Source organism: Leopardus geoffroyi, chromosome X (assembly GCF_018350155.1).
Source record: "Leopardus geoffroyi isolate Oge1 chromosome X, O.geoffroyi_Oge1_pat1.0, whole genome shotgun sequence".
In the NCBI taxonomy this organism is placed as follows: Eukaryota; Metazoa; Chordata; class Mammalia; order Carnivora; family Felidae; genus Leopardus; species Leopardus geoffroyi.
Genome location: NC_059343.1, coordinates 41,275,359 through 41,290,330, shown reverse-complemented (window position 1 = coordinate 41,290,330; position 14,972 = coordinate 41,275,359). Strand labels below are relative to the sequence as shown.

The following is a 14,972-nucleotide window of genomic DNA, read 5'->3' as shown; positions in this document are numbered from 1 at the left end:
AAAATTGCAACATGATTTTTTTTGTAGGTATAGTTAAGCAGATTCTAAAATTTATATGGAAGGCCAAAGGAACTAGAATAGCTAAGACAATTTTGAAAAAGAACAAAGTTGGAGAAATCATACTACCCAATTTTTTAAAACTTTTTTTTTAATGTTTATTTATTTTTGAGAGAGAGAGAGAGAGCAGGGGAGGGGCAGAGAGAGAGGGAGACAGAATCCCAGGCAGGCTCCATGCTGTCAGCACAGAGCCTGATGTGGGGCTTGAACCCATGAACCATGAGATCATGACCTGAGCCGAAACCAAGAGTTGGATGCTTAACCAACTGAGCCACCCAGGCGCCCCTCACACTACCCAATTTTAAGGCTAGTTAATAGTGACAGAAATCAGATCAGTGTTTTCCTGGGGCTGAGGGCAGACACACAGAGGAACCAAAGGAAAAGATTATAAAGAGACACAGAGAAAGTCTTGGAGTAGTGGAGAAATTCATTATCTTACTTGTGGTGTTGGTTTCATTGATGTATATATGCGCCAAATTTATCAAATTGTACACTTTAACTATGTATAGGTCAATTATACTCAATAAACCTATTTTTTTATAAATTTTTTTAATGTTTATTTTTGAGAGAGAGAGAGAGAGAGAGAGAGAGACAGAGTACAAGCAGGGGAGGAACAGAGAGAAAGGAAGACACAGAATCCAAAGTAGGATCCAGGCTCTGAGCTGTCAGCATGGAGCCTGATGTGGGGCTTGAACTCACGAACCATGAGATCATGACCTGAGTCAAAGTCAGATGTCCAACCGACTGAGCCATCCAGGCGCCCTCAATAAAGCTATTTTTTTTTTTAAACGTATTCTTTCTAGGGGCACCTGGGTGGCTCAGTCGGTTAAGTGTCCAACTTCAGCTCAGGTCATGATCCAATGGTTTGCAAGTTCAAGGCCCGCATCGGGCTCTGTGCTGACAGCTCAGAGCCCAGAGCCTGTTTCAGATTCTGTGTCCCTCTCTCCCTCTGCTCCTACCCCACTCACATTCTGTCCCTCTCTCAAAAATAAACATTAAAAACATTAAAATAAATAAATAAATAAATACACATTAAAATTTATAAAAGTATTCTTTCTATAAAGTCATATAGTACTTTTACATTTATTAGGTGGCTGTTGGAAGCATGGATTTTGCTAGAGTGTTTAATTATTAACCTCCAGGAATATTTTAGCTTGTAAAAAATAGCATATAGGAAGAATCATATGAGGGTAGGTTAGCATTACAGTATATTTATAAAATTATGATAAAAATAAAAAGGAATATAATCATAATAAGTCATTACCAGGCCAGTATTTATTAATTTTTTGAAGCTTTAGGTATAATAAGTAAGGAATACAGAACAGATAGGGTCCCTCCCCACTCTGCTTCTAGCTATTTGCAAAGAATCAAGAGGTTAATTTACAGTTGAACAATTCTCTACATTTCTATAATACCTTTTCAGAAGGCCTTGTAGTGTTATCAAAACTACCTGTCACCCCTTACTAAAATGCTCTACCTTAAAAAAATTGTAAATAAAAAGTTAGCCTTGTTAATCATATCATTTCTTTATTTTTTTGGTAACTACACTGAAATTTCAGCTCTAGAATTTCCTGTGTCTTCATCCTGCGTAGGGATAGGGAGGAATTCCTTTGACTCCCAGGCCAGTTATCTGTTAAAAAAAGAAAGGAGAGAAACTTTGCTAAAAGATAACTCCCGAGTATTCTTTAAGAGCAGTTTTGTGATTCATAATACTATTATTTAGCCACCAATCATCCTTGTTTTATTTCCTAATCAAGGAATTACTTGATTAGGTGGTCCATTGATAATAATCCAACTGGCAACCATCTACAATTAACTTGTATTTAAACCTGAATTTGGGGCACCTGGGTGCCTCAGTTGGTTGAGCGTCCAACTGTTGATTTTGGCTCAGGTCATGACCCCGGGGTCGTGGGATTGAGCTCAGAGTCAGGCTCTGTGCTGAGCATGGAACCTGCTTAAGATTCTCTCTCTCGGGGCGCCTGGGTGGCTCAGTCGGTTAAGCGTCTGACTTCAGCTCAGGTCACGATCTTGCGGTCCGCGAGTTCGAGCCCCGCGTCGGGCTCTGGACTGATGGCTCAGAGCCTGGAGCCTGCTTCTGATTCTGTGTCTCCCTCTCTCTCTGCTCCTCCCCCGTTCATGCTCTGTCTCTCTCTGTCTCAAAAATAAATAAACGTTAAAAAAAAAATTAAAAAAAAAAAAAAGATTCTCTCTCTCTCTCTCTCTCTCTCTCTCTCTCCCCGTTTGCCCCTCTCACCCACTTGTGTGTGGTCTTTCTCTCTCTCTAAAATAAAATTTAAAAATACCTGATTTTATTTCTACCATCTTTTTATTTCTTTTCAGCTTGAGAGGTCTATGACTTTTACCAGTGTTTGTTTTGTTACAAAAAAGAAGTTAAGAAACCCAAAGATATTTTTGTGACATCAAAACAATCACCTATCTTTTTAAAAAAAATTTTAATGTATATTTATTTTTGAAAGAGAGAGAAAGAGAGAGAGAGAGAGAAAATGAGTGGGGAAGGGGCAGAAAAAAGAGGGAGACAGAATACAAAGCAGGCTCTAGGCTCTTAACTGTCACAGCACAGAACCCAAAGTGGGGCTTGAACTCGCAAACTGTGGGATCATGACCTGAGCTGAAGTCAGACGCTTAACCGACTGAGCCACGCAGGCTCCCCTCAATTGATCTTATAAACATGTTTCAAACACTGGTTTTCCAAGCCCATTCTACCAATTTATAGAATTTCAACAAGCACTACTGAAGCCCCAAAATATTTTGAAGTACACCACAAAGTAGGCTGAACACATCGTCCTGGGCTTATAGTCTAGAAAATCTAAATAAAAAAATTTTTAGGCTATTTCTTAAATGTTGATTTATCTTTGAGAGAGAGAGAGAAAGAGAGAGAAAAACAGAGGATCCAAAGCCGGCTCCATGCTGATGCCAGAAAGCCCGACGCGGGGCTCAAACTCATGAACCTCGAGATCATGACCTGAGCCGAGGTCAGACGCTCAACTGACTGAGCCAGGCGCCCCTGAATAAAATGTTTTTAAAAGTCTAGCATGATGTTTACAAGTATGAAAAGGCACTAATGGCTCAGTTACTTAGCCAAGGATCTCCCCAATCTCACCCTCAAGATAAAAGAAAGAGCCAGATCACCTTGAAGATCCCACCAGCCTGAGGCTGCTGCAGAAGCTTCTCCGCGTCCATTCCATCCCGGGCACATGTCACGTACATTTCAGAGTAGTCCTTCCCTCCGAAGCAGCATGATGTTGTTTTATCAACAGGCAACTTCACGGTTTGGAGTCTTTTCCCTAGAGGAGCAAATATTTTATTGAAAGTCTAGCTCCAGCAAATCTCCAACCTGCACAGCCTTTCTGGACTCCTTGCAGAGGATTAGGGATATTCCAAAAAGAGGAGTCAAAAAGTGGAGGTCAGATATCAGCCATGTATTTGACTTAACCTTCCCTGATGATTTGTGTTGGCCCAAAAGACTTACCTCCGCAGGAAAGGAAGACTGACTGTAAATTTGGGGCTATATGTTTGGTCTTTATTTCCAAAATCACTCTACCGAGACCTTTGAATATATCTCTGTATAACTTTGTCAGTAATGTAGTTTCTCTCATTGCTAGTGTCTGTTTTTTTCTAGATAGGGCAGGGATTTTTTTTATTTTTTATTTTTACCTGTCTCAGGATCTAAACGAATCACTCTTCCTCCATTGTAACAGGCCACCCAGAGCTTCCCCTCAGCATCAATACACATTCCATCCGGAATTTGTTCCTCTTTCTCCAGCTTATACACACTTCTGCGGTTGGCTGTAGTTAAAAACAAACAAATACACACATGCGTACAACGAAACAACAGGCCGCTCAGTACTGAGCATCAGACAGTGATGCTCAAGCTGACTGTAAATCCTGATCACGTTTCCTTAGTCAGGGTCTGGCATGTGAGATGGTTCAGAAGAGGTCATAACTTTATTTTTTATAATTTTTTTTAACGTTTATTTCTTTTTGAAGGAGAGAGAGACAGCATGACTGGGGGAGGAGCAGAGAGAGAGGGAGACACAGAATCCGAACCAGGCTCCAGGCTCTGAGCCATCAGCACAGAGCCCGATGCAGGGCTCAAACCCACGAGCCACGAGATCATGACCTGAGCTGAAGTCGGAGGCTCAACCAACCGAGCCGCCCAGGTGCCCAAGAGTTCATAACTTTAAAACAAAAACGTCCAGGGGTGCCTGGGTGGCTCAGTTGGTTAAGCATCTGACTCCTGGTTTCGGATCAGGTCATGATCTCGTGGTTTCGTGAGTTCAAGCCCCGTGTCTGGGTCTGTGCTGGCTGCCCAGAGCTTGCTTGATATTCTCCCTCTCCCTCTCTCCTTCCCCAACTCATGCTCTGTCTCTCTCAAAATAAATAAACTTTAAAAATTAAATAGATAATAAAAAACAAAAATGTCCAGAAACGTAAGTGGGCACTCCTCAACAAAGGATTTTTACCACATGATTTGGGGATGATTACACTCTCTTTGGTTTGGGTACAGACCTATCTGTCTAAGCTTTCAGAGGAGGAGAGAAAAAAAGTAGAAATTTTTTAATGTTTATTTATTTTTGAGAGAGAGATTGCAAGTACGGGAGGGGCAGAGAAAGAGAGGGGGACAGAGGATCCGAAGGGGGCTCCACGCCGACAGCAGAAAGCCCGATGCGGGGCTCAAACTCACGAGCCATGAGATCATGACCTGAGCCAAAGTTGGACGCTCAACTGTCTGAGCCACCCAGGTGCTCCAAAAAGTAGAATTCTTAATAAAATACCAATAGTTCTCTTTGAGGCTGGCCCGAACTGAAGCTCTGGCACATCTTAGATACATTTCAGTCTATGGTTAGACCTGATACATTTCAGTTTATGGTTATAAAAATAATGGTACCATGTGAACAGTTCACGTGCAAAAACTAGTAAGATGTACCAGTTCTGTTTCTGCCAAATGCTCCAAAATCATCTTATCAAAACTAAACATTGAAGAGCTTGTTCCTGGGGCGCCTGGGTGGCTCGGTTGGTTAAACATCCAACTTCGGCTCAGGTCATGATCTCACGGGGTTCTTGAGTTGAGGTCCACCTCGGGCTCTCTGCTGTCAGCACAGAGCCTGCTTCAGATTCTGTCTCCGTCCTTCCCTGACCCTTCCCTACTCACGCTCAGACACACACTCTCTCTCTCTCAAAAATAAAGAAACATTCAAAAACATAAAAAAAGCTTGCTCCTGAAAGGAAAGGTATTCTGAAGCCAACTAACTGGCTGGCATTAAAGGGGAAATCACAGTATACAAAAAAACCATGAAACTCCAGAGGAACTTTAAACTATGAAATCCAGGTCATTCTAATAACTGCACTGGGTTATAATGGAAGAAAAAATTAAAAAAAAAAAAAAAAACATGTGTAAGTAGGGGCGCCTGGGTGGCTCAGTCGGTTAAGCATCCGACTTCAGCTCAGGTCATGATCTCGCGGTCCGTGAGTTCGAGCCCCGCGTCGGGCTCTGTGCTGACAGCTCAGAGCCTGGAGCCTGCTTCCAATTCTGTGTCTCCCTCTCTCTCTCCCCCTCCCATGCTCGCACTCTGTTTCACTCTCTCTCTCTCTCTCAAAAAATAAGCATTAAAAAAATTTTTTTAATAAAAAAATAAAAAAAGGCGTAAGTAAAATGGGTAAAAACAGTCATAAAACAGAGCACTTTATATTTCAGAGCAAAAACATCAGTACTGAAATAGTTTGCCTCTGGTTAAATTATACGAGAGTCTTGTGATTTTTTTCATGTCATTTTCATTATGGGTTTGGCTCTTGTGGTTTGGCACCTTTCACAAAACAGTTTCAAGCACTCCCTTCTAGATTTTTCTCAAGAACTCCTTCCCTCCCAGCTTCCAACTACGGCTCATGTAGAACCCATTGACGGAATTGAACAATCTGCAACTACCTTGTAAACTTCTCTATTTTGGAAGATTATTCATCTGTCTCTGAGTAGCTTCCTATGGTTAACTAAAGCGCAAATGAGAGATTTCAACCCCAAACCTTAACTTTCTGTTCCTTTAGCTCATTGTCCTGTGTATTGCTTCCCTATAGGCACATCCTGGTAGAATATCCCTTTCAAGGTGAACCTCCTTCTAGAGATGGTGGCAAGAAAGGGAATTAAGGATCTATTCATATTATTGCAACGGCAGCCACCATTAGTTGTGTTGAGGGCCATGGCTTCACTGGAAAAAATAGTCAAGTCTGTGTAATTGTGACTATACTGGCGTAGTAACCACTAGACAGTCCCTTATTTGACAAGTGAGGACCTTTTTTTCTAAGCTTACTTACTTATTTATTTAGAGAGAGCATGAGTAGGGGAGGGGCAGAAAGAGAAGGAGAGAGAATTCCAAGCAGGCTCTGCGCTGTCAGGACAGAGCTTGACTCAGGGCTCGAACTCACAAACCGTGAGATCGTGACCCGAGCCGAGATCAAGAGTCGGATGCTCAACTGACTGAGCCACCCAGGCGCCCCTCCCAAATAAGGACCTTTTCAGATGAGTTGAGGAAGAGGCAGCTTACTGGCTACATACAGAGGGGGGGAAAAAAAACTCACCAGCAGTATTAAAAAGAATAATGAAAAAGTACATACAGATCTTTCCTGTCTGCAGGTCGTAGTCAAAGGCATCCACGGAGTAGGACAGGCTGTCAATGTAATAGAAGATTTTGTGGTCCAGGGACCAATCCAAACCATTGGAGATGTCCACCTGGTCAAAGTACTTTTCCACGTGGTGGTCAGGAAAGAGCGAGTACAGGGAGCCCTGGTGCCGCTCCAGAACTGCTGGGGCCGTTTCCTCGGCCATGGTGCCTACAAAGCCCAAAAAGCACTGAGGTTAGCTCCACAGCATCTTGCCCCGTGCCCTGCACCACCTCTTATCCCAGGGTTCCCTGCCCATCATCAAATCAAGGAAATGATCATACAATCCTAACCTGGGTCCCCTGTTTCCAAAAATGACAACTACTGGGGTGCCTGGGTGGCCCCGTCAGTTGAGCGTCCGACTTCGGCTCAGGTCAAGATCTCAATGGTTTGTGAGTTCGAACCCGCTGTCCGGGCAGAGCCTGCTTCGGATCCTCTGTCCTCCTGCCTCTGCCCCTCCCCCACTTGCACCCTCTTTTTCTCTCTCTCTCTCAAAAATAAACATTAAAAAAGTTTAAATAAACGACACCTACCTTGCTTATAATGCAAATTAAACTTATACCAACAGGTTATGGATAGTTCTTCCAGACAAGGAGTACATGTTCGCCAACCCCATTTTCTTGCCCTGAGCACAACTATCACGTCTGTAACCATGTAGCTATTTGGGAACTCTGAAAAGTACATATCAGGCAGCTCCGGGGAAGAACACCAGAATGTGAAATGCCACCTAACTGGTGGGGAGTGCTGTGTTTTATTTTCCAGTATGTCCCAGCTTGAACTCAACACGGCTTGGAACTTGGACGTGAGCGCTGTGGCGAAGACCGGGATCCAAGAGGAACCCTCTGAATCTGGCCCAGGGAGCAGAAAAGGAAACTCCTGAGGCTCAGAGACTGGGTATTTTCCACGCCTTTCTCCGTTCCGTCAGTTCCGCGGCAAGGGTAGCAACGGCAGACGGTGGCCAGCAACAGAAACTGCAGGAACCACGACTCAGGGAAGGGGACATTCCTCTCTATTTGGTGAAGGTGTAGCTCCAAAAAGGCAGAGCCAAACACTGCTGTGTTTACGTTCTCTCTCTCTCTCCCTCCCTCCTGCTGCTTGGTCCCCAGAGACAGCACCGTCCAAGAGACAGGGTGGTTTCTGGCTGGAGGAGTGACAAGGAGAGAGCCAGGAAAATGGAAGGCACCCAGAAATAGTGAAGAGGGATGTTGCTCAGAAATTGGCATCCCATAAAGCTGTTTATGATCTCCGGGCTCATCTTCAACTTGTATGTGCACGAATCTGGTTCTAATTAGCATACCAAAGACTGGGAATGAAGCTGTGGTTAGAACTCCTGAGTCTCAGACCGGCGCTGAGTGGCCCACATGGGGACCAGATCCTAGGAGCACCTCACACACAGCAGGTCACAGCTTTTCTGGTAAATGCTCTGAACCTAAACATACAGGTTACTTACTAAGATGAATGTGTCAAGATTTGCCATAGGGTTTTTTTTTTTTAGTTTTTTTTAACGTTTATTTATTTTTGAGAGACAGAGAGAGAGAGACAGAGAGAGAGACAGAGAGACATAGAGTGTGAGCAGGGGAGGGGCAGAGAGAGAGAGGGAGCCACAGAATTCGAAGCAGGCTCCAGGCTCTGAGCTGTCAGCGCAGAGTCTGATGCGGGGCTTGAAACCATGAACTTTGAGATCATTCCCTGAGCTGAAGTCAGATGCCCAACCGACTGAGCCGCCCCAGGCGCCCCAAAAATCACATGTTCCGATGGGGCTTGCATGTACATATATAAAGACAACACATATAAAGGCGCCTGGGTGGCTCAGTCAGTTAAGTGTCCGACTCTTGATTTTGGCTCATGTCCTGATCGCATGGTTCATGAGATCAAGCCCTGACTGGGGCTCTGCACTGACAGCGAGGAGCCTGCTTGGAATTGTCTCTTTCCCCGTCTCTCTGCCCTTCTTGTGGGCGTGCTCTCTCTCTCTCAAAATAAGTAAACATTAAAAAAAAGACAACTATAGCATAAATAAGTGAAGATCAATTGAAGTGGTAAAATATTGGTTCTAGACTGCAAAAAGTTAACTGTATATTTTGCAATCTCTTCAGAAGCCCTTAAAAACTATACAGAGAGATATAGGAAAAGATCACCACAAATAAGTTAAAATTGAATTCTAAAACAATGTTCACACAACCCAAAAGCAGGCAGGAAAGGGGAAACGGAGGAACAAAAAATACAGAGGGAAGGAAGAGAAAGCAACTAACAAAATGGTAGATCTAACTCAAAACATATTAGTAATTACAGTAAATGTAAATAACCTAAACACATCAATTAAAATATTTTCAAGATGATTTAAAAAAAAATCCTGGGGCGCCTGGGTGGCGCAGTCGGTTGGGCGTCCGACTTCAGCCAGGTCACGATCTCGCGGTCCGTGGGTTCGAGCCCCGCGTCGGGCTCTGGGCTGATGGCTCAGAGCCTGGAGCCTGTTTCCGATTCTGTGTCTCCCTCTCTCTCTGCCCCTCCCCCGTTCATGCTCTGTCTCTCTCTGTCCCCAAAATAAATAAAAAAAACGTTGAAAAAAAAAAATTAAAAAAAAAAAATCCAACTATCTGCTAGGTATAAGAAACTCACTTCAGATATAATGATACAGATAGTGACTAAGTGAAAGGATAGGAAAATCTACACCATGCAAATATTGATCAAAATATTAGGTGACCCTGACGACATCTTTATTTTGTCTCACAAAGTGCCACAGAACTGGGGCGCCCGGGTGGCTCAGTTGGTTAAGCGTCTGACTCTTGATTTTGGCTCAGGACATGATCCCAGAGGCATGGGATTGAGCCTGCATCGGGCTCTGAGCTGAGTGTGGAGCCTGCTTAAGATTCTCTCTCTCTCTCTCTCTCTCTCTCTCTCTCTCTGCCCCTCCCCTGCTCATGCTCTCTCTCTTTCTTTAAAAAAAATGAATAAAACATTAATAATAAGAATAACAAGAATAATAAATTTAAAAAACAAGGGGAGTTGGATGGGACTATATTCTTCAAACATGGCAGTGTCATAAAAAACAAGAAAGGCTATGTACTGTTCCCAACTAAAGAAGATTAAAGAGACATGTCAAGTAAATGCAATACATAATCATAGACTAGATCCTGTGCCAGAGGGGAAAAAATGCTATAAAGGACATTATTTGGTTAATGGCCAAACTGGAATATAGATAGTACATCAGATGAAATTGTACCAATGTAATTTTTTTAATGTTTTGTTTAATGTTTATTTATTTTTGAGACACAGAGAGAGCATGAACGGGGGAGGGGCAGAGAGAGAGGGAGACACAGAAACCGAAGCAGGCTCCAGGCTCTGAGCTGTCAGCACAGAGCCCAATGCAGAGCTCGAACCCATGAACCGTGAGATCACGACCTGAGCTGAAGTCGGACGCTTAACCGACTGAGCCACTCAGGGGCCCCAAAACTTTTTATTTATTTATTTGTCTAAAAAAAAATTTTCATGTTTTTAAATTTATTTTTGAGAGAGAGAGAGAGAGACAGAGTATGAGCAGGGGCAGGGGTGGGGGTCGGGGGGCAGAGAGAGAGGGAGACAGAATCCACGAAGCAGGCTCCAGGCTCTGAGCTGTCAGAACAGAGCCTGATGCGGGGCTCGAACCCGCGAACCACGAGATCATGACCTGAGCCGAAGTCGGATGAAGTCGGTTAACTGACTGAGCCACCCAGGCACCCCACAAAACCCCTATTTTAAAACTCATTTAAACTACAAAAGTACCATGCACGCTTTAGTCTCTGCTGGAGACAGAAATTGAAAGGGATATTTATGAAGCCTTTCTTACGGGATTTTGTTTTCAGTCAAAGGCTACTCAAGTAATGATAAAAGACCCCAAGACCCATTACCAGTACAACTCTAAGTCTTGCTTATCGCCAAGGCTCAGTCAACAGGTGCTAGAGATAAACCATACCAGCAAAGTATCTCCCAGCGGGATCCACCTTCCCATCATTGAATCGATTGTTTTTCTTATCTTTATCTACTGTGGCCAGGACAGCCACCGACTGATCTTCCCAGTTCAAAGCACAGAACTTTGTTCCAATGGTGGCGACGTAGCCTCCTGACTGGCGAAGGGCCACAGAGCTGACGGGGGCATCTGCAGAAGCAAAAGTAGCATTCAGGACTCGACAAGTGGGCCAGCGGCCCAGGGGCCCACCGCAGGCATCGCACCACCAGACATCCCCGAGGGGATTCCAGCTCTTTTGACAATGGGAGTGCCCTCTCCCTTCAGTTGAAGGGTGCAGACTACCTAACCGAGTATATTCATTGAGCAGTGTTCTGGGCAGCAGGGCTAGAAAGGGGAATGAAACCCAACTCTTCTGGAAGCTTCCAGTCTAGTGGGAGAAGCAGGGAAGTCACACCGCGACAGCCACCATACACTGGGGCGGGTGTCACATCAAGTTCGAAGGAGGGGGTCCCTAACTGGGGTGGGGGACAAGGGGGCACCAGAGTAGCTGTCACAGAGCAAGTGATGCTCGATTCACCTGGTCTCCAGGATACCCAGAGCTACAAACTGCGTTTGGTTCTGGTAACTAGGCTTTGCGACATCTCACTCTCCCTCCGAAACAGGGTTTGTCTCTCTTTTTTCTTTTTTTTTTTATATTATTTTTGAGAGAGAGAGACACACACACACACAGAATCCTAAGCAGGCTCCAGGCTCTGCTCTGTCAACACAGAGCCTGATGTGGGGCTTGAACTCACGAACCGCGAAATCATGACCTAAGCCAAAGTCTGACGCTTAACCGACTGAGCCACCCAGACGCCCCTACATTTTGTACTTTTTAAATGTTAGGTTTCCTGGGTTTAATATTTTTCCGCGTATAAGGAGACTTCTTCCTCTGAAGTGGAGAGATTGATTACCATGGTGAGCAATCACAGGAAACCAATTGACCGGAATTTATTTTGAAAACATTTTCTGAGCACCTCTTCAACAAGCACAAGGCGCCAGGTGCTCCGGGAGCAGGTCTTAGCTAAAAGCCCGGTTCAGAAGTTGATTCCAGCCATCGAGGGGCCCGGAGAATGTGCGGGACACTATTGGGAAGGTCACATTCTCATCGTGGATCCTGACCTGTGGCCTGAGACTTCCTAAGTGACTGCTGACATCATAAGCCTTTTCTATGGTTTGTGGGGGGTAGTTTGCCAGATTGGAGGTGGGGATATATCCCTAATGTGTGCAGGCTGGCAGAGAGACTGGGGAAGGCAACAGGTCCCTCTCCCCACTCTGACCGCTGGTCACAATCACTTTGCCTCCAGCCGAACTGATATGCCTGGGTGAGTTAAAAAGCTGTTCCCTCTTGGGGCGCCCGGGTGGCTCAGAAGGTTGAGCGTCTGACTCTTGGTTTCGGCTCAGGTCATGCTCCCTTCTCTCTCTGCCTCTCTCCTGCTCTCTCTGTCTCTCAAAATAAATTTAAAAAATTTAAAAAAAGAAGCTGTTCCCACTCATTAAAAAAAAAGTTTGAGGTCACCAGTTCTGGGATGAGCCATCCGAGGTCACAGGAATTCCTGGTATCTCTTCTCATTAACACAAAATAAGCAACGTCCTTATCTCTAACCAAGCCCACACCCTTCAAGCCAGAGAATGAGAAACCCCTCCACTGGGAACCACGTGGCCATAAACAATCTCATCCAAATGCCCTTGAATTTCGTCCTGAATCTTATTTTGTTACCATGACCGGATAGGACCTGGTTGATGTTTTGTAAGTCTGAAAGCCCTTCTTTTTATGTTCAAAGGGATATGCCTGTTATTTCTTTTCGCGGATTGAGGGCTTGGCCTGACCCAGGATAAGACAGCCTTTGCTGTGCCACAAACGGGGTCTGCAACTTTGAAAGCTGTTACCCGAGGATGTTATGGAAAGACCCTACTGTGCGCCCCCTGAGCAAAACAAGATGGGGAAATGTTGCCGTCTCCCCCACAGAGGAAGAGGAACGTATTGACCATCCAGAAGTTTCTCCTGGGTCAAAGTGGGAGGACACAGGGGATACAGAGAGCAGGACAATCCAAAAGTGTTAAAGCATACCTAGTACCCTTTACCAGGAAGGTCCCTGGGGAATGACACATCAGGTGACAGCCACTCCCCAGGGAAAAGACAGCCATCCCGGGCAGGTCCCAGGGAGAGCCCCGCCTTCATCCTTACCCACGGTCACTTGCTGCACTCCCTTGCTGAGCGAATCCCACCGGCAAACCTTTTTTGCCGGAATATCGACGAAGAGCAGAGAGTTGGACGCCTCCTCCCACACGGGAGATTCGCCGCACCGGCAGTTCTCCGGCAAAACACACTCAATCTTAACGGAAGACATGATCATGCGAGAGATCTCTGGAAGGTTAACAGAGATAAGATAAAATGTAACCGCGTCGGGCAACTTCAGCAAAACACCTGGCCTGAGGCGCTGGGAAGTACAGACTGGGTTTTTACCAGAACAGGAAAGCCACTTTTCCCTTCATCAGAACAAAATAACGCCATGTGGCAGGAAGACACGCATAGGAAAATGAAGACAGAGCTGACAGTCCAGCATGAGACATCTTCAACTGACTTACTTCCCAGTGCCTATTTTCAAGCTATCTTTTGAAAAGAGAGGGGGAAAAATCACAACACCCCAACATCCATACCTCGGTGCCAATGACCCTCGGAGAGCTGGCCGGACGGGGTAAGGCTGCCCTTTATGCCTGCGCCCTAGCCCCCAAGGTGGGGCGGGGGCGGGCAGCTCCCTCATTGGTGGCCCCTCCCCCGCCGGCAGCACACCAGCTCCCGCCGCCCTCCCCCTGCGCGGATGGTGCGGATTCCCTTCTCTGACCGCTCAAAGGCCAGAACCTTCCTGCTCTGCCTTTTTCTGAACTGCACTTTTCGAAATACGTTCCTCCGTGAACTGAATGAGAACGGACACCCCTTTTCAACTGCACGCGATGGAAGGGGTGCAGAAAAGGGCACGGTCTGGGCACCCCCGTGGGACAGCCTCTCAGCTGTTTCTGGCCGCCTAGCAAGGCACGGTGCCAGTTTGGCAAGGAGTCTGAACTCCGCAGGCAGGAACAATTCATGCTGGGACTTTAGGCCAGAGCGTGACCAGCGAACAGGGAGAAGACAAAGAAAAACGATCAGAAAAGAAACAAATAAACCAACAACATTACCTAAGTAACCCCGTGGGCAGGAAAAACAGGCAACTTTCTCCCTGGCATCTTTCTGCTTTGAAGTGAGGGGTCCCACCCACGGATGGGGCAAATGAGTGACACGGGGAAAGGGAAAAGAATCTTTGTTTTAATTAAATTTCCTTCGATACATTGCTTTTTTTTTTTTTTTTTTAATAAGAGACACGGCTCAAATAGGCTTTAAATGCTGACTGCCAGCGTCGTAGCATTCGGAATCCGCGCCGGCTGTTAAAATTTGGCACGGGCTCCAAAGGCCTTCCTGCTATCAGTCTGAGATAAGGCCCAAGATCAGACGCGGGACTTTTGCAACAGCGACTTCTAACCCCGCGCTCCCGGCGTGCAAGCCAGGCGCGCCGGCAAACGTCCTTTTCCCGCCCGGGGTTTTCGGGCACCCGCGGCCCGGCAGGGGGGAGCGGGCACGCGGCGGCGGGTGCCCCCGCTGCACCTGCGGTACCTGTGCGGGTGAGGGGCCTCCGCGCGACCCGGTGGCGCCGCTGCAGCCTCGGGCGACCGCGAGGCCCTGGGGAAGCTGCAGGTCGAGGCCGCCCGGTGCACGGGCCGGCCGAGCGGGGGCGCGCAGGGCGCGGGGTCCCCGGGGCGCGCAGGGGGCAGTCGGTCTCCGGCCGGCCGGCCCCGGTTGGAAGAGCGGGCCGAGGGGCTTTCGCTAGGCGGTCGCCAGACCTTTCCTCCCCCGGAGAGTGGGGGGGCGGGGAGGCCGGCCCGACCCCGGCACTCACCAAGCTGGCGACCTGCAGGCGGCTCAAAGGTCAGGCAGCCCAGCCGTGAGGGCCGGGCGGGGGACGCGGCGGCTCGGCAGGTGGGGGGTGGGACTCGCAACCCCCAACGCTGGGCCCCTCCTCCGGGGCTCCTGGAAGAATCCTACGAAGCCACCCCGGACAGGGGGGAGGGGGCGGGGCACAGGCTTGGAGCCCGCGGGACCTAAGCCTCGGAGTTTGGACGGAGAGCTCGAGTTTCTCTCTTACTTAAACAAGAAAAATGGTTAAAACCTAGCAGACATTGCGGTCGAGGGTCCGGTTAAACACAAACAGGTGAAAAAAGGAAAGAA

At 46.7% G+C, this 14,972-nt stretch overlaps 1 protein-coding gene across 3 annotated transcripts; it reads right to left on the bottom strand.

The window, feature by feature from the left end:
• Positions 1–1,314: 1,314 nt before the first annotated feature.
• RGN (regucalcin) lies at positions 1,315–14,750 on the bottom strand. 3 transcript variants are annotated; one of them, XM_045471530.1, is made up of 7 exons: positions 14,644–14,750; positions 12,900–13,079; positions 10,679–10,861; positions 6,685–6,900; positions 3,733–3,864; positions 3,208–3,362; positions 1,315–1,687 (listed from the first exon to the last, which is right to left on the bottom strand). In XM_045471530.1, the coding sequence occupies exons 2-7, from the start codon at positions 13,066–13,068 to the stop codon at positions 1,637–1,639; spliced, it is 906 nt and encodes a 301-aa protein (XP_045327486.1). In that variant the 5' UTR covers positions 13,069–13,079; positions 14,644–14,750; the 3' UTR covers positions 1,315–1,636. The 3 variants fall into 3 exon arrangements, with proteins under 3 accessions (XP_045327486.1, XP_045327487.1, XP_045327485.1); XM_045471531.1 differs by lacking the exon at positions 14,644–14,750 and adding an exon at positions 14,361–14,604; XM_045471529.1 differs by lacking the exon at positions 14,644–14,750 and adding an exon at positions 13,373–13,552.
• Positions 14,751–14,972: the final 222 nt, after the last annotated feature.

Coding starts and splice junctions, on each gene's coding strand:
- RGN (XM_045471530.1), bottom strand. CDS start 13,068: ATGATCATGTCTTCCGTTAAGATTGAGTGTGTTTTGCCGGAGAACTGC. Junction 10,862..12,899: donor AGTGCAGCAAGTGACCGTGG/GTAAGGATGAAG, acceptor TTGCTTCTGCAG/ATGCCCCCGTCAGCTCTGTG. Junction 3,363..3,732: donor TCGTTTAGATCCTGAGACAG/GTAAAAATAAAA, acceptor TTGCTCCTCTAG/GGAAAAGACTCCAAACCGTG.